Source organism: Prinia subflava, chromosome 3, assembly GCF_021018805.1.
Source record: "Prinia subflava isolate CZ2003 ecotype Zambia chromosome 3, Cam_Psub_1.2, whole genome shotgun sequence".
NCBI lineage: Eukaryota > Metazoa > Chordata > Aves > Passeriformes > Cisticolidae > Prinia > Prinia subflava.
Window position 1 is genome coordinate 36491679 of NC_086249.1, and position 17474 is coordinate 36509152.

At 41.6% G+C, this 17474-nt stretch overlaps 2 protein-coding genes across 2 annotated transcripts in view; both read right to left on the reverse strand.

Moving 5' to 3' along the window:
• The window catches only part of MIPEP (mitochondrial intermediate peptidase), a 65876-nt gene extending 54326 nt beyond the window's left edge, over window positions 1-11550 (reverse strand). The window contains exons 1-6 of the mRNA XM_063394681.1: window positions 11269-11550; window positions 8095-8268; window positions 6286-6374; window positions 5187-5273; window positions 4162-4225; window positions 2268-2450 (exon numbers count right to left, since the gene is read on the reverse strand). Coding sequence (XP_063250751.1) covers window positions 2268-2450; window positions 4162-4225; window positions 5187-5273; window positions 6286-6374; window positions 8095-8268; window positions 11269-11445 — 774 coding nt within the window. The 5' untranslated portion in view covers window positions 11446-11550. The remainder of the gene's footprint in view (window positions 1-2267; window positions 2451-4161; window positions 4226-5186; window positions 5274-6285; window positions 6375-8094; window positions 8269-11268) is intronic.
• An 848-nt stretch (window positions 11551-12398) lies between these two features.
• LOC134548606 (complement C1q and tumor necrosis factor-related protein 9A-like) lies at window positions 12399-17046 on the reverse strand. Its single transcript, XM_063393517.1, has 3 exons — window positions 16847-17046; window positions 14815-14877; window positions 12399-13906 (listed from the first exon to the last, which is right to left on the reverse strand). The coding sequence occupies exons 1-3, from the start codon at window positions 17010-17012 to the stop codon at window positions 13101-13103; spliced, it is 1035 nt and encodes a 344-aa protein (XP_063249587.1). The 5' UTR covers window positions 17013-17046; the 3' UTR covers window positions 12399-13100.
• Window positions 17047-17474: the final 428 nt, after the last annotated feature.

Here is a 17474-nt window from a genome sequence, read left to right on the forward strand (position 1 = left end):
TGAAAATAAACCCAAATTGTTCTCTGCATATCAGTTAAGTTTGCTTATGGAACATCTGACAAGAAAATGACACAGGGTCAGGGGAGAGAAAGAAGAGGAAGAGAAAGCCTTATTTCTTTTGTAGTAGAAAACTATTAGCCTGCACATCTCCCCACAAACTTTCTCCTTTTCTAATAATTTTAGTTAGTTTGGGTCTTATCATAACTCTGTTAAAAAAAAAAAACCTATCTGGAGACTCATAAAATCTGATAAAATGCTTTTATTTTTCACAAACCAATCACAAATAATTTTATTTTCTACATATGGAATAAGCTCAAGAAATCTGACAACTTATACTTGCCTTCATCTGAACTAAGCTTCTCTCTACATAGTATAAGTGAAGAAAGAACCCTGGAGTGTTTTAATATGCTCCTGATCCTAGAATTGCATCTAGAAATCTAGGGAGCCACTGCCACATTTCAATCTAAATTAATTTTAAATTTGTAACTCTAAATTAATTCTGTTTTAGAAAAAACAACATTAACAATAATTAAAGTAAGATTTTTTTTCTTCATGATAATTCAGGTGAATGGGACTTCATGGGTCTCTAATCTAACCTCCTGCACAAAGCAGAGACAGCTATGAGCTAAGATCAAGTCACACAAAGCTTTTTCCAGTCTGGCCCTGAAACCCTGCACATGTGGGAGAGACGGCATGAACTCACTATTTCACTCTTGGGTATCATCAGCAGGAAAAGCTTCTCCAACTGGCATTTCTCATCTCAACTTGTGCCTTTTGACGCTTGTTCTCCAGTCATGTACCACGCTGAAGAGCCAGGCTCTACTTTCTCCATGCCATCCTTGTAGGTACTGCAGGGTGCTGCCGGGGTCCCCCAAACCACCTCTGCTACAGGGTGAACAAGCCCAAATCCCTCTGCCCTTCCTCACAGTGCAAGCACTCCAGTTACTGCCCATCCTGGTGGCCTCTGTTGAAGACACTCCTGAGGATTGGGGCTATCATCTCTTCCCTCAGTCCCTGAGGGAAGTCCAGATGCTGTTGGCCCTTTTGTGGCCAGGGTCACTGGTGGCTCATGCTCAGATTGCTGCTCACCAACACTGTGGGCCTTTGCCACAGATCAGACCCAACCAGGCAGTGCCAGCCTGTCCTATAACCAGGAATTCTCCATTTCCCGTTTCCAGGCGTATGATTTTGCTCTTATCCTTTTTGAATTATGTAAGACTGCCACTGACCCATTATCCCAGCTTTTAGGCCACCGTGAATGTCAGCCTTGACCTTCAAGCATATTGATTGTTCCTCCCTATTTGCTCTCTCCTGCAACTCTGGTAGGCAAGCCCTGTGTCACTTCCTCTAGGTCACTGATAAAGGTGTTAAACAGGGGACCCAGGACAGACCCTTGCAAGAGCTCTTCCATTACCAGTATTCCTTCAGGGTACATTTCAACCACTACTCTCAGTCTGACCATGAAATTAGTTTTTTTACTTATCTGGTTGCCCACCAATCCAAACTGTAATCTCCTACCTTGGACTAAAGTGACTGATGAACACTGAGGCAAAAGAAAGTGATGAGCATTTCAGTCTTATCTGTCTGCTGCCACTGTCACTCACCTTACTCAGCACTGAGCCCATGTTTTTCTTGCTCATGCTTTTAGTACCAATGCACCAGCAATTGCTCTTGTTGCTTTTGATGCCTCTTCCAAGTCACAACTGCAGTTGATCTTTGACCTTCCCAACATCATCCCTACACATAGAGGCAATGTTTCTACATTCCTCCCCTGGATCTTGTACCTGCTTCCATTCCAGGTGTGCTGTCACTTGGAGATGAAGCTTTGTTAAGAGTTGTCTGCTTGTCAAGCCTGGTTCCTGATACATCTGCTTGGCTTTCTAAGGATCAGGATGCACTGAATATCTCAATACTCCCATACACTTGGAGGATGCTGCCTTCAGAGAACTGCCTGCTTTCTTCAGCTCCTTTACCCTTCAGAATTGCATTTCCTGGGATCCCACCTCTGAATGAACTGAAGTGTGCCTGCCTAAAATCCCAAGTCTGTGTTCTGCCCCTCTTCTTCCTCCAGCCATTCAGGATCTGCACAGCCATTATTTCACACCTGCTATTATCAAATATGCCATTATTACATTCTATGAAAGTTCTTCATTATTAGTAATAACAGCATAATCACAAACCACATGCATTTGCCTCACTAATAAGTCAAATAACTGAAATGCACTTCTGGTACAGAGGATGCCAAAGTAAAGTCAGGGAATACAAACCAGATCATCAGGACAATCAGCATGTAGACCAGCCACTTGTAAGTAATTGCCTTCAGCTGTAAAATTATACCGAATATGCTCTGGCAAAACATGTTTGTCAATCTTATTGGGAATGTGAGTTCCTATCAGAAATTCGTTGCATAAATCCAATATTCTGACGTTGAGGTCGACTGCCTTTTTACGCTGTAAGAAAAATAAAGCACAAAATAACATCTTCAGACACAGTGGAAGCAGAACTCAAAGTTTTTAAACCTTAGAAGACTCTTTCAAAAATGAAGCAGAAAATACAACACTAAAGATTATATCTACAGAATAAACCAAGTCGTAATATAGGGCAAGCCAGCAAGATCAGATGCTCATAAGGCATTGGCATTTCAAAGAAAATGCCTATGTTTCTGCAGTAAGAAAATGTACAGTGGAGTTCAAGTAGAATTTATGTCATTTGCTAGCTTGTAACTGATTGCTATGTAAAATATTGAACAAAAAAAACTACTTTAATTCTATGTCTGTTTTAGGGTATCTTTGAGAAAGATACCCTAAAACAGATATAGAATTAAAGTTCTGTTTTTCCTGTTTGCATTGTGCTGTTTTATGGAGACTGTAAATTATTTACAGTATTTCAATCCTTCTCTCAGGAGTTTGTGATTTAGTTTTATCACCATCACTACAGTATTTAATTACAAAATTTAATCATGCAAGATTTGCTTTGGTGAACTTGCTTACATTAGTAGAGTCTCCATTGTCTGTGTGTTCACAGCTCAAAAAAACAAAGGCTGAGGATACAGATACAACATAACTTGTAAAGTCCAAAGAATGACATAGCATGATCTCTGTCTTCCCACTCCCACCCTTTGTCTTGATAATATATCTTTGAGTTTTATTCTAAAAAGCAGAAATTCTCTGTAGCAGAAGTAAACTTCAACTTACAACAGGGAAGGATTTCTGAAGTCTTAAACAAGAACTGAAAAAAAAAAACCACTGAGCAGCAAGCAAGAAAAGTGGGATATGCAGGGGAGGAAGAGGAAAATGTGCAAAAAAAAAGTGAAATTGTAACTGAAAGGAGCTGAAGTACCAAAGAACCAGTAGTCAAATCAGACAAACTCCAGAGCTGAAGTTTCAGGGTTGTTCTTTGGACAAAGTAGTTGTAAAAATATATTCTAGAACCATTTTCTAGGTCACAAAACACCATCAAAACCATAATCTTCAGAATAACTCTATAGCATCAATCTGGTAGAAGAGCTTTTGTACAGATCTTTTTGGTGGGGATAACTCCAATGAACAAGGAATTAACTTCATACAATGACATGAAATATGAACAGACAGAGTATCCAAACCACAAAGCATGGTGTAAGCTGCTGGGTTTGGAAAATCTATCACTAACTACTGCAAAAGTAGTATGCTCCAAGACAAATAATCAGACCATGCCCATATATTCAATTTTGAACAAGATTTACCACTTCTGGTTATGTGAGCACCCCAGGAATGCCTGGACACACCCCGATCCCTTCTACCACACTCCACTTGATTCACCTGTTATCAAAGGTGCACAGAGTGCTGCTTTCCCCTCTCTGTAAATATGATGTTCTGACAGCTGAGTAGCTATTTTAAATATCTGATGCAGACACCAAAGAAAGAAAATAGGATCCTAGGACTTGCTTATAACTCCTCAGAACAGAAAGGAATGTTGAGGACCAAACTAGGAAGAACAACCAACCATCTAAAAACTATCTTTAGCCGTGATTTAAAATTAACAAAATTCATCACTTCTAAGGCAACAAAATTCCACACAGGACAAACTGACCCAGAATCACATGATTTCATGTCCCACAAGTTTCATTATTTGGTCTTTTGTAGACAGACAAATTTCTGTTCATACATTGTAGCCAGAAATTACCTTTTCTTCATCCAAATGAATGCCACTGATCTCAAAATCAAACATAAAAAGTTCTGCCACTCGCCTAAAAATACAGTAAATCCCTGTTAAAATAGCCTCATTTGATAGTAAGCATCATTTCTTAACAGATTTTGCCTTTAGTAATTATTTATGTTTCATGTCTTTCACAGAAAATAATGTCACAGTTACATGCATGTTTTTATCAGGGACAAAGATTTCCTATGTTTTAGGTCCTTAACAATTTACTCAGTGAGAGACAATTTGTCCTTTGTCCTTAGTTTAGTCATCTGCTTTGAAAATATCCTTCAAAATAATTCCTGTACCTTAATCTAGATGTTCAACTAATTTGTGCAAATTACCATTTTAATTTCCTTTCACATTTCATTTATCCTAACATCAGAAAAATACCTTTCCAAATCTAATATCCTTGGTTGTGGTGAAAGAAGGATGAAGGAAATAACTTACACATTAAGCTTGTCTAACCACGTCAGTGAATAAATAATTCAAAATTATAATCAGCAAATAAAAGCTATTACATTAATCATAAAGTAAGCTTTCAATAAATATACTGCTAATCTGATTTTGAAAAATATAAACTTCTATAAAGTGAAATCAAGTTATATAGTCTGTTCCCTAATTTTATTCCTAAAAACATAAATATATACACTACAGTACATTAAAATATATAATTTTAATCAAAAGAATATAATTGAGGAAAATCTAATGTTTTAGTTTTTTTGTTCTTGCAAGATCTCAGTTATTCAGCTTAAATATATCTTGTGCTCTATAGTCACAGACTTTCTTCAAGATTACATAACTACAAACTTCCTGACTCCTGTGCAGGCAATTTGGTAGTGACTAATAAATTAATAATGGAGATGTGGTTTGTTTTCCAAAAGTTGCATTTATTAATTTAAGAAAATACAAAATACAAGTACAATAAGGAACAATATATACCATCTAAGAATCTAAATCTACAAGATTCTATTTATAATCTATAAAGACCTCTAAGCATTAATAAGTACCTGGTTTCTGGATCTAAGGAACTCATTACAGTTTCATCAGCTAGCAGACATCTCAGACTCTGACACAGTTCAACATCTGTATTTAATCTGAAAAGATACAGAGTTAAAGAATCATGCATTAGCAACAGACTAGTATTTCGGTTTCTTGGTATTACTCATTCAAAGGCAGTCTTTAGTGAAACAACATTAAAAGCCAAGGACTGTATTTTCAAAATGCTTTCTGGTTCACAGTCACAATTAAAAGGCAGAAAATTTCTATACCAAGCATGTGTCGACAAACCAGCATGGAAACACATCTTGTGCATCTGACAGAAAAATACCTTTGGACAGTATTTTGTGGCAATAAGGGCAAGTCTATCACTGACTGCTTACTTTTTTATGAACAAAGCTAATCACGGTGAGAGCATAAAGGTGGGAGAACTGTTTTCTAATCCTTACTCTGAAAGGACTCCCTTAAAGGAAAACCTGTGCTCAAGTTTGCCATCAGACAAATGTGCTGCTGACTGGGATCTTCTGGGATGACAAAGAGTTTACCATCCCCAGAACATTTCCACACACCAGGCATTGTCCCCATGCAGCTAACACTGTGCCCATCAGATTGGCTGACATGTTATCCTGCACTCCCAGCTGGGTTATGTGGGCAACCAAACACAGGCACATAGGAGTTTATGAGCCTCTCAAGATAATATGCGAATAATTTCTTCTTTCTACAAATTTTATATCTGAAGTGGTATTCAGATACTAAAGTCATATTGTTATACCTGGGGTGCTTAATCAAAGTCCTGAGAAATCCACTTTCAAGCATTTTGTACATAAACTTTACAGCCACTAGAGAATTGTCACGAGTCCTACAAAAATGTCACTTGAGCCTCTGATGGGCTTCAGTGACCTGGAGTCATAAACTGCAACTAAAATAGAAAAGCCTCTCAGGAGACACTGTAACAAAACTAAAAACCTTTAAATATCTGTAACAGAGGACTGACACACTGTTCTCATGCATAAATATTTTTTGTTGATTGCTGTTTTCACAGATGATCATACTAAGTTTTAAAGCTGCATATGGAAATAGAAAAAAAAGAGAAAAAAGAAGAAAACATACTTCTCTACCACGGTACCAATGTTCCTGCAAGCTTCCTCAGCAGCCTCTCTGAATGCAAAGTCAGGGTGGGCAACTTTTACAAAATCAGCCTAACACAATAGGAGAAGAAAACAGTGAGACAAAAAGAGAAATTAAAAAAATCCCAGCTTATGAATAAATTGCATTCAAGCAGTTTCATTAACATTTATTTCTACAGTTCTATGCAGTTGTTTTGTAGAATTCACCTTTTTTTGTCCAAAACATAAAGCTTATTGGAAAACTTTCCTGAGAATTATTAAACCACATTAAACATATTTAAATGTTATTTTAAAAGATTTTTTAAACTAAATTTTCTAGTTAAGAAGAAAGCACATCACCAAATGTGCATATTTCCTAATAGGATGAAATACTGATTTTCTGTAAATCTTCAGATATTTCAGGGGGCTCATAAGGCTAGAAGGATGCTAAAAGGGGCTGAGTAGCTAGGGGCTTCCAGGACTGCTGACATGAATTCAGGGCAGTTTTAGCATTGAAATGACAGACTTATAATATCAGGAAAATATTTAAAGTCCAGGAATATACTGAAGACATTAAGCATGATTTTACAGGAAGTACATGCAACAAGCTGACAGTATAAAATATGATTGCAGTTTGATTGAAAAGGCGGCCTTAGAAATGTTACACACTTGAAATTTTTACTTCTTATAATTCCTTTTTACAAGTCTATATAATACTGACAGAAAAGGTGGTGAATGATACATCAAAATTCCTAACAACTGATAACAATCACAAAATAACTTCCAGACAGTTCTGCAAGCTGTGCATCTGTAAACATAAAAAGCCTGAACATAGTACAAAACAGATAATTTTAACTCAGCAAACTGATACAAAACTATGGCCATTGAATTCTGACATTAATGTTTTATTTAGGTATTGATTGATTAAGCAGAATTAGGCACAGTCTATACAAAACATAAGAAGCTCTTGACAGAGCTCATAAGTACTTTCAGAAGGAAAAAGTGCCTGGCACAAAAGATGTCTTAAATCTACAAAAGAAGAAGATTGGAGAACTGAAAACACACAGAGACATTCAAATGTGAAAACACAAGTGACCTCAAAAAACTCAGTGACCTAGTCACTAAGAACTGATTTCAGTATGAAGGTTAGGTCTGCTTCCTTCAGCCAAAGAATGATGCTTTGATAAAAGATATACTTTGGGCAAACTTCCAGAGAGCAATATGAAATGCTCTATCAAACTTAAAATTTTCTGATGCAGAATATCAGACCAAGTACTCTAAATCTGTGGACCACAAAAACTACCATCTAAGAAATTGCATTCTTTTTCTTGTGTTAATAAAAAAGTGATACTGTTGAGTTCCATCTGCTGCCTTTACTCTGAAAGTTCCTTGATGGACCTTCACCTATAAATGATCATAACTTAAAACATGTGCATTGCCACTCCAACTTTAACTTTGAAATCAAATCCCTCTTTTTAACAATATAACTGACACTGGAGAGCTTATGTATTAATATTGCAGCAGAAACAACGGTATGACTTCACTTTTGTGTTTCTTATTGTGGCTTCTATACTATTTTTGCATCTGTCTTAAAAATAGCTGGACAGTTTGACAGGATTTGTACTTAGCTATCATTTGGTAAAAGCCTCTGTAATTCATTTTCAATCAATTTAATTTTCTGTCTTAACACAAAACTTCATGGAGCTGATCTGGTATTTACTTCAGTGCAGAAAAGCATAAAATGGACCATGGTGTAAGCTCAGGTGTAAGCCAGTTTAAAAGAATTCATGCAAAAATAAAAAAAGGAACGTACCAAGTCTGCTACTCTGCACAGGCTATCTGAAAGCTGATCAAAGATCATGACAGTCTCTGGCCCGGGTGGGGTTGAACACGCCTGCTGGACGAGCTGCTCCGACTCTTGCAATGCTCTGTCCTGTGCTTCTTGAAATCCTTCTGGACAGCTCAGCTCTGGAACACCAAACAGACCCTGCAGGGCAGAACACAACAAAAACACATCACTATTGCCCTCCTTGATTTCTGCGCCTTTGTTTCAAGACTCAATTATCACTGCAGAATTTTACCAGCGTGATCCTAGCTACTGTAACACTTCACTGGCCAGCAGCACCAGGTATCAAGAGACTGCAAGCAATAGGGCAGTTGTCTTAGCTCACTAAATGAGCCCCCAATACTGGAAGCAGACCTCAAAAGGAATAATCAACAACTGAAAATGTTTGTGGAATGAACAGTTTTATTTCTGAAGTTCCTATCAAGCCTGGCTCTGTCCCACAGGGCAAGGTAAACACATTTGTGCAGGGTAAACACAGATGGCACTGATGTTCTGCATTTGTGGAAGGGACTTAGAGAGCTTCTACCACTGATCAAACAAATTTACTAATGATGGCAGACAGAGAAGTTCCACAGTGAAGACCTACAACAGGAAAAAGATTTCAAAGAATCACAGAATCCCCTGAAGTGATGCCCAAAGTTGGAAGGGATGCCCCAAGATTTTTGGGATTTATGTATTCTTCATGTATTTGTAGCTTTGCAGACTGTTAATACATAGTTATAACTTCTAGTACTTTTCCAGCTCCGTTTCTCACAGCTAACAAACTCCTATTGGTGCATTATTTAAATTCTATTTAGTCTTGCCTCTTAGTTTAGCAAGGACACTTTATTTTGTACCATGTATCATAGACATAATAAAATGTAGAGTTAGAAGATTGAGGCGGGGGTGGGGCTCCAATGGGGCTGAACTCAGGGGGGGAAATTATCTAACCCAACTGCTCTTCTAATTGGACAATACTTGATAGGTATACTAATCAACTAACTTTATAAAAATTGTAGAGCTATACTATCGTGTGTATATATCATGTTACGCATCTTGAAGGCCTTCAATTAAAATCTGCTTTTATATTATCATTTTAACACTGTTTGGAAAAGTTTTTTGTTTTACTTGACGTGACAAAGAACCCACAAGGATCACTGAAGTCCAGCTCCTGGCCCTGCACACCAGCCTCCCCAAGAGTCACACCATGTGCCTGAGAGCACTGTCCAAACACTTCTTGAACTTTGTCAGGCTTGGTGCTGTGACCACTTCCTTGGGGAACCTATTCCAGAGCCCAACCATCTCCTGGGTGAAAAACCTTATCCTAGTAATTCCTAAATTTCATTTAAGTTACTGCAACATCTCTTCAAGCAATGTACTCCCTTTGTAACTGCCCAACTACAATATGAGCATTTCCTCACCCCCTGACTACAGCATCAAACAGTGAAAGGTACATGATTTCACACATCTATCCCTTCCCAAATTCAACCTCAGTATCTAAAAATCACAGTCTGGATTTCCAAATCCAAGCCCAGTCAGTTCATAATCCACTTTCTGAAATTTCTTTGTATTTTAGCAGTCAGGGGCATGTTTGCATATAGCTTGCTAGTTTTTATCCAAATAAAACAAAACACTGCAAATTGACAGCTCATCTGTACAAGTATATATTCTGAAGCAAAAGCAACCCTTCAAGGACACACTCGGAACACTTTGGGTTGCTTTTTTCTATTTTCTTTCTGTTGCTAAATGTAACTTCTGTTTTTTGCCAAAGAAATAAAACCTTTCCTCATACTTCCCATGCTTTAACTTGTTATTTGGGAACAGGAACTGGATTGAAGTGAACACTGAAAAAGTTATTTTTGTATCTATGCATGTGTGCACACAAACATAAATATACTTGTATCACAGCACTCTTAACTAACGTTTGCTGTGTAAGACACTCCTGACAGCCCCTTCACTCAGATCCTGCGCCAGAGGATGCAGTGTCCTGCAATATCCCTGAGAGCTCCAGGCCTTCCTGCTGCCCTACATCAACACCCACCCTCCCAAGCGAGCCCTTCCTGCACATGCAGTGCTCTGTGACCAGGATGTGTCTCCTTAGAGATAAATTAGCCATGGACCTCCTCTTACATATGATATCAAGTTTAACATAAAAATTTAAAAATTACAAAAAAATGAAACCTGGTGCGGTTCTCTCTGTTCTTTAATGGCAGTGGCTGAATGGCTGAAAGATTTTTGTCTTCCCTTGGTCTCCGCATTTACGTCCTACCTGGCACAGCCTCTTTGTGAGCCTGACATACACACCTCTATTCCAAAAGAGCTGTGGGCCAAGTGAATCACCTGGAACATATTCCCTAGACCAACCAAATGGCCAATATTTAAGTGGATTGTTTCCTGAAGCAAGGCTTACACCAGCGTGCTTGTAGAGGCATGAGGACCTGAAGAAAAGTTTCCCAAGCAAGTGCCACATTGCAAACAGAGGTTCGATTTGTCCTCTCTAAAACCCAAAGTTCAACAGCTCCACCAGGCTGGGCACCACGGCAGGAATAGCTGTGTCAGCAGGCAAACCCCTGGATTTTACACTGCACCTATTCTGTACACCCTGTGCCATCTTACCCTCCCCGGAGCCTGTTGATTCCCTGCACACACATTAACAAACGTCCCTGACTCACCCTAAAAAGACACGCACCAGAAAACCCAACTGTCACCAAATCAGCAAATAAATCCTCTTTCTGTCTCAGCAAAAACACCAAGAATGACACCCAGGCAAGGGCATGTGAGCAGCGTGGCTGCTCCTGAAGCGCTGCCCGAGCGCAGTGACCCGGACACGGGCACGGGCGGGGAGCCTGGCAGGGCGGGCTGCTGGAAGGGGTAATGTCACTCTGGGCACAGGGGCACCACTCAGCCTCAAGCGTTCCCACGCACAAGGCCATCGCTGTCAAACGCTTCCGCGTCCAAAAGCCACAACGTCTGGGTTTGGTGGAACCAATATAAACTCTTATTAAAAAAAAAAAAAAAATTACACACAAGGAAAAAAGAATACCCCCGAAAAATGTTCCTTAAAACGGTTCAGACAAGCAGAGCAAAGCACGAGGCTGCCAGCAGCCAGGGCCGCCTCCCGCCGCAGCAGGCGCAGCCCTCTCCTCCCCTCCCGCCGCTCACCGTGTCCCTGCCCGCCGCGCCGCCGCGCAGCGGCTGCCGCTGCTGCTGCTTCGCATCGAAGGCGCTGCCCACGGGGCACCAGCTGGTGCTGACGGCCCGGCCGCCCTGCCCCGCCGCCCGGCCCCGCAGCGCCCGGCCCAGCGCCGCGGGCAGCGCCCGCCGGCAGCCGCCCAGCATGGCGGAGCGCAGCGCGGCGGAGCGCCCGGCACACCGCGGCCTCCGGGCGCCCCGCTCGGCCGCGACCTCCGCGCGTCCGCGCCGAGGGGAGGAGCGGCGGAGGGAGGCGGAGGGAGGCGGAGGGAGGCGGAGGGAGGCGGAGGGAGGCGGAGGGAGGCGGAGGCAGGCGGAGGCAGGCGGAGGGAGGCGGAGGCAGGCGGAGGGAGGCGGAGGGAGGCGGAGGCAGGCGGAGGGAGGCGGAGGCAGGCGGAGGCAGGCGGAGGCAGGCGGGGCCGGGCGGGGCTCCCCTGCCCCTCGGCCCGCCGGGAGCCTCTGCCGCGGGCGGGCGGCGCTCCGCCGGCCTGCCCCTTTTCCCGCCTCACCAGCGCCCGACCCGGCCGCAGCGGCGGTGTCTATCGTACACCTTCTTCAGTGGGACCTAAGGCCCTTTTAAAAGAGTTTTCCCGTCTAGATGTTTCTGTGATACAAACTTGAAGCGTGTAGCTTACTGGGAATAAACTTCGTCTTGCTGAAAAATTCACATAGCCCTTTCCTCCGCCTGTATGCCCTTGTATCTCCCTGGCTGTCATTTGAGAAGCGCAGCTGTTCTCCTGCATTAACCCACCGTGCCTTTCCGTCTGTGACCCACACTCGCGGTTCAGCCGCTGTGGGAACATGCCCACATTCCCCTGGTACCCTGAGGTGCTGAGGGGAAGCCAGCACCCAACACTGTTGTGCTCCCAACACTGCATTTGCACTGAATTTCACGATGCTGACCCATCTCCATTGGCATCTCTATTCCCTTCTAAGAGAAATGAATGAGACTTCCCAACTTTTTTTTGAATATGTTTTTTGAGTTTTAGACGAAAAAGAGGGGATTGAGAGTGGAGAAGATAAAGAAAATTTGGAGAGAGAAAAAAGAATTAACATTTCATGCCACAGGAAATATCTCTTGATCCATTCTTTGACGTGGCTGTGTTCATTAAGTATCATCTTTAATCTGGGAGAATTTTTTTTGCACCAGCTAATTCTGAAGTACAGCAGCTTTATGCTGTATTTTTGCACTGGCCTTGAATATCTGCCCACATCCACGTGGAGAATCCACGTGGCACTTCCTCATATCCCTCCAGTTTGCTCAATTTCAGACCTGTGACTGCACAGGGAGCAAAGAACCATATTTAAAAGCTGTAAACGAAACAATGAAACTCCATTGCACCACACAGCAAGCAGCTTCTGTAGAGGTATCAAATTACACTAATTCCAAGTTTAAACATTACTTTACAGTGGCCAGATGCAAACTGAGTTTCATGTCCATCTACACATGCCACATTGCAAGCTATAAACTCTCTTGGAAGTAACTGTTGCTTCTGGTTTGTACAAGATGTCCCACACGACATAATTCCGGAACTTTTGTCTTTTATTTTATCCTACTTTGCTTTACACTTTTTCTTCAGGACTGGCGTACACACCCCTGTGAATGCCTACAGTAAGTCACCAAACCACGAATGCGTTAAGCCCAGCACTGTAGGTTCTGAAGACTTGTCCTCTCTAGTGCAGAAGCTGTTCCTGAAACCAACCATTTTCTGTTGGATCCAGCAGGAGTTGTCCAGCAGCTAACAGCTTTCTCAGGGAGGGCTGAAGGGCGCGGGCCTGCAGCATGCAGCGATAAGGCGGAGTTACGGGGTGGGCGGCAGCAGTGGCTCCGGCGGGTCAGCGGTGCTGAACAGGAGGAACCCAGAGAAGGTGGTGTCGTCATCGCCGTCTGCAAAGAGCCCGTTGAACGCCTCTCCTTGGTGCGCCTGCAGCCACACCTCGTCTCCTCCCTGCAGCTCGAGGATGGTGGCTCCCGAGGCCTGGTCCTCTCCGCTCTGGTACCTGTCCACCGTGTGCAGCATCTTGATGCCGTTCTTAACGAGAGCTACCCGCACGTTCCTCGAGTAGACGGTGATGTGGTAGGTGAAGTAGTAAACACCGGGGTGTTTGCAGGTGAACTTGCCAGTAGCTGAGTTGAAGTCATTCAGACTGTTATATAGCACCTTGTCAAACCTGATCGGGCGATTCGGAGGGGGAAACTTGGTGTTGGCTGTAAGACCAACACTGAAAGCACTCCTTGGCAGCACTCCTGGGGCACCTACGTTCCCCTTGTCTCCTCTGTCTCCTTTCAAGCCTCTTTCCCCCTGGACTCCTGGATTACCCTGTGGCCCTATAGCTCCAGTATTACCTTTAGGACCTGGATTACCAATCGGGCCAATTGGCCCCGGGAAACCAACTCTTCCAGGATGGCCAATTTCACCCTTTGTCCCTTTTGGACCTATGGGTCCAATGTCTCCTTTTAACCCCTTTTGTCCTGGCAATCCCAGCTCTCCCTTCTGACCTTTGTAACCCACTGATCCTATAAATCCTTTTGGTCCCAGTTTCCCAGGTGGTCCTCTTTCTCCTTTATCTCCTTTGTTGCCCTTCTCTTCAACAGTCCCATTGGTTCCTAAGGGAAAAAAAAAAAGAAACAAAACTAAATAATAATTAAAACAGAACAAGTCCACAACTTTCTTGTGATCTCCATTGGAAGGCTCAAACTGAGTTTCATCATGAGATGATACATGTGCGGGTGTGCATCTCCACTGTGCATACTGTGCTCACTGTACACACAGCTTCTCATACATTTAAGGGCAGGATAAGCATAATGTCTGAAGAGCCTGTTATTTTGTTAGAAAACAGGTGCTCTGGCTGGCAGCAGCAAGAATAAGCTCAAAGAAAGGAAGGTGTCTATGGTCTGATGATAACACTGACAGCTCACATCATCTAATACCAAAGCAGCATTGGTCCACATTTTTTACAGCCTTTGGTGTACAAAATGGATGAGAGGGTTCACAATTTAATCAGAAGAAGAGGAAGAGGAAGGGGGTTTTTTACAACACCAAAATTTGCTTGCCACTTTTCTATAATTTCTACGTGATGTTTCTACAATTTCTACATATAATATCTACTTTTCTTCGGTTACATATATTGCTACTGCAGCACAACTAAGTTACTTGCCATCCTATGCTTTATTTATCCTTCATCCACCACTGACCTGAAGATCAAAACTTTCAAAACGGCTCTGGTTGCTGCACAAAGTTTTGAAGGTGAAGATCTCATTATGTGAAAGGCGCTTTAGCACTTGATAGATAAAAGACACCATAAAGAACATGTGCTCAATCCATCAGGAAAACAAGCTGATCAATTCTGTTCAATGGCCTTTGGCTTCTCATGTTGGGAATAATGCTGTTTGTACAGTTTGCTGTTCTCAATTTAGAAATGAGAGAATTTAAAATAGATGAGATTGTATGATGAGTTCACAAACACAAGGGCAGCAGTTCATAGACAAATATTAAATTGAAACACTTCTCTGACCTTGTTCACCTTTTTCTCCATTGACACCATCTTTTCCTGGACTGCCGGGAACTCCTGGTTCACCTAGTATAGAAATAAAAACACAAATTTTCATTAAACAAATTACCAGATAATTTGGGAAGAGTCCTTCTTTAATCCTTCTTCTTCAAGCCTGGCCAAACAGTAATGTAAAGCATACTCTTATTCCTGACTTTTAGTGTCCGCCACTGCTGGTAGACACACTTTTATCTTATGGAGAGATTGACAAAGAACAGAGAAACTCTGCTTGAGGATGGTGCTTTTGGGGTGTAGAAGGAATCCTCGGCATAAAGAGGTGAGTTATTGAGACTTGTACAGTTGTTATAACCTGGTGAGGATCACCAGTGTGAAAACTTCTCTTGTTTCCTCCATCCATGGAAATTCAGCAAGCAGCATTGCAGGGGCAGGAAGCCTAGCAGTGAAACAAGGACGTGGTTTAGTGGTGGGCCTGGTGGTTCTGGGTTAATGGTTGGACTAGATCATCTTAGAGGCCTTTTCTGTAATGATTCTGTGATTCTGTGAATGGTGAACTCCCGCCTCAAGAAGAGACCAGTGTAGGAGTTTGACCAGTGGTAATGGATCATTACAGTGGAATAATATTGCCTATAAAGCCGAGGAAGGCATACATACTCTTGATCCCTATACCTAGCATGATGTGGACTTCCCACTGCCCTACAGAGAGCAATTATAGATGTTGTTTTGTAGTATAGAGGTAGTACAGAAGACCAAGAGGTCCGTGATCAAATAATTGGATACATCCCGAGTGCAGCAACAGACAAAAGAGAGTTGGCAGTTTGGTTGTAATCACACTCCAAGAGTAGCTCTCCAGCCATATGGGCCAGAGAAGAGTTCTTCAGCAGCTCCCTGCACAATGGATGCATCCCAGCATCTGCTGGAATTTCATTGACTTGGTAAGGAACTAAATTAATTCTCATGTATTAAACCGCAAAGATATATCTACATAGAGTATAAAGAATCGTGCGTTCACCCCACTTTGTGCAAAAAAAAAGAATTGTCAGTACAGTCATAACAGATGAATTTAGGAAAAAAGTTCAGGAGTTTATCAGAATCTAACGGTATCATGATAATTCAGTGGAGTGCAGGAAGGGACTTTAGAAAATAAAATAAGAAAGCTTTAGGTTTTCTATTTTTCAGACCTTTCTGGAACCCAGCCTACAGAAAAAGAGGGCAGTTAAATGTATGTGCCTATTAAGATGCTAAGGGAAATCTTTGTTTCTTTCTGTATTTTAAAAGGTGATGAAGTGTTATATGTCCACATGCCTGCAGATTTATCAGCTTGTGCAACCCTGGCCTTGATATTCTAGCATGGATACAAGGGCCATCATTAACCTAAGGCTTAAGGTATTATGGGGGTGATTAGCTTTAGGATGCTGAGATTATCTCTGGCTTTGATATCTCACACAAATCTCTATTATAGCCTGCTGGAGCAGACGTAAATACTACACTGTTGTTCAATAGGCTCCATTTCTGAACTTGCTTTAGTGACTCTTGAGTTACAGCAAATAGGCATACTCAGAATCAAGTCCTACAAATGTATACTTTAGATAAGGAAGAGAAATCTTACCACTGCATACTTCCTACTACACCAAACAAGGTCTCAGTCATTGCTTTTTTAGTTTAGTGGGCTTGAAGCTCTTTGCAGAAATATAGTTTCTATCTTAGGGGAGTAGGAGTGGGTTTGCAGGCTTTAAATTTTTCAAACAGACTTGAAAATATTCCCATGATAGAAGGTAAAGCCTTTTTTCTTTTGATTTTATCCCATGACTGTGACTTCTCCATAGTATTTGCTGTCTTGCATTCATTATTAAGCCTTTTTCTTTATATTTCTTTCTTCAAACAGGTAAATGATAAATGTCTAAAATGTTTTCTGAAGGCTAGGCAGAATAATCCCATTCAGAATAATCCCAATTCAATCCCAGAGTAACTACAGACAAATTTGGGAGTGAATGGCCTTGCATTTGATATATGAAATCATTCATTCTGAACGTAGTACCTGCATCTCCCTTGTCTCCTTTGGACCCGTCACGCCCATCACGACCAGGTAAGCCATTGTGCCCAGGATTGCCAGGGATGCCAGGATACCCTTGGGTGCAGACGTCCTGGGTTTGTGTTTCTGCTGTGCTGACTACAATAGCCAGCAGTACAATCCAGCTTCTCATTCTTTAGATAGGTTATATGACTTTGGCTGAAATGTTTAAGAAGAAAAAGTACATCTGCCTAAGTCTACATTAGAAAGGAATGCAGGGTGGTGGAGGGAGGAAAATAAAGAAATGGGTTTTCACCATGTCTATTTTTTATTTATAAATCTCTATTTAGCATTAATTACAGTCATGCAAACTACCGAGTGCTATTTTAAATAATTATTTAGTGGTGATATCACTCATAGCATCATTCTACATTTAAAATATTAGCTTTACACAATTCTCCACCCACATTTCTCCCTGCACCTACTTGTGACTGCAGAATTGTACCTTTCATCTCCCAGGAGATGGTGCCATAGGAGGTGAGCTAAGGCAATTCAACCCTCTCATTCAGCACAAAGCCATCACTTTTAAACATTTTTTTTCATTATTATTATTATTATTCACTTGAATTAGTCCCCTACTGGGTTAATAAGTGGA

Bases quoted from the DNA above. Each gene is read 5' to 3' on its own strand.
- LOC134548606 (XM_063393517.1), bottom strand. From the start codon at position 17,012: ATGAGAAGCTGGATTGTACTGCTGGCTATTGTAGTCAGCACAGCAGAA. The intron at 14,878-16,846 runs GTACTACGTTCA...TTTCTATACTAG, and splicing joins AGGAGACAAGGGAGATGCAG to GTGAACCAGGAGTTCCCGGC. The intron at 13,907-14,814 runs GTCAGAGAAGTG...TTTTTCCCTTAG, and splicing joins TGGAGAAAAAGGTGAACAAG to GAACCAATGGGACTGTTGAA.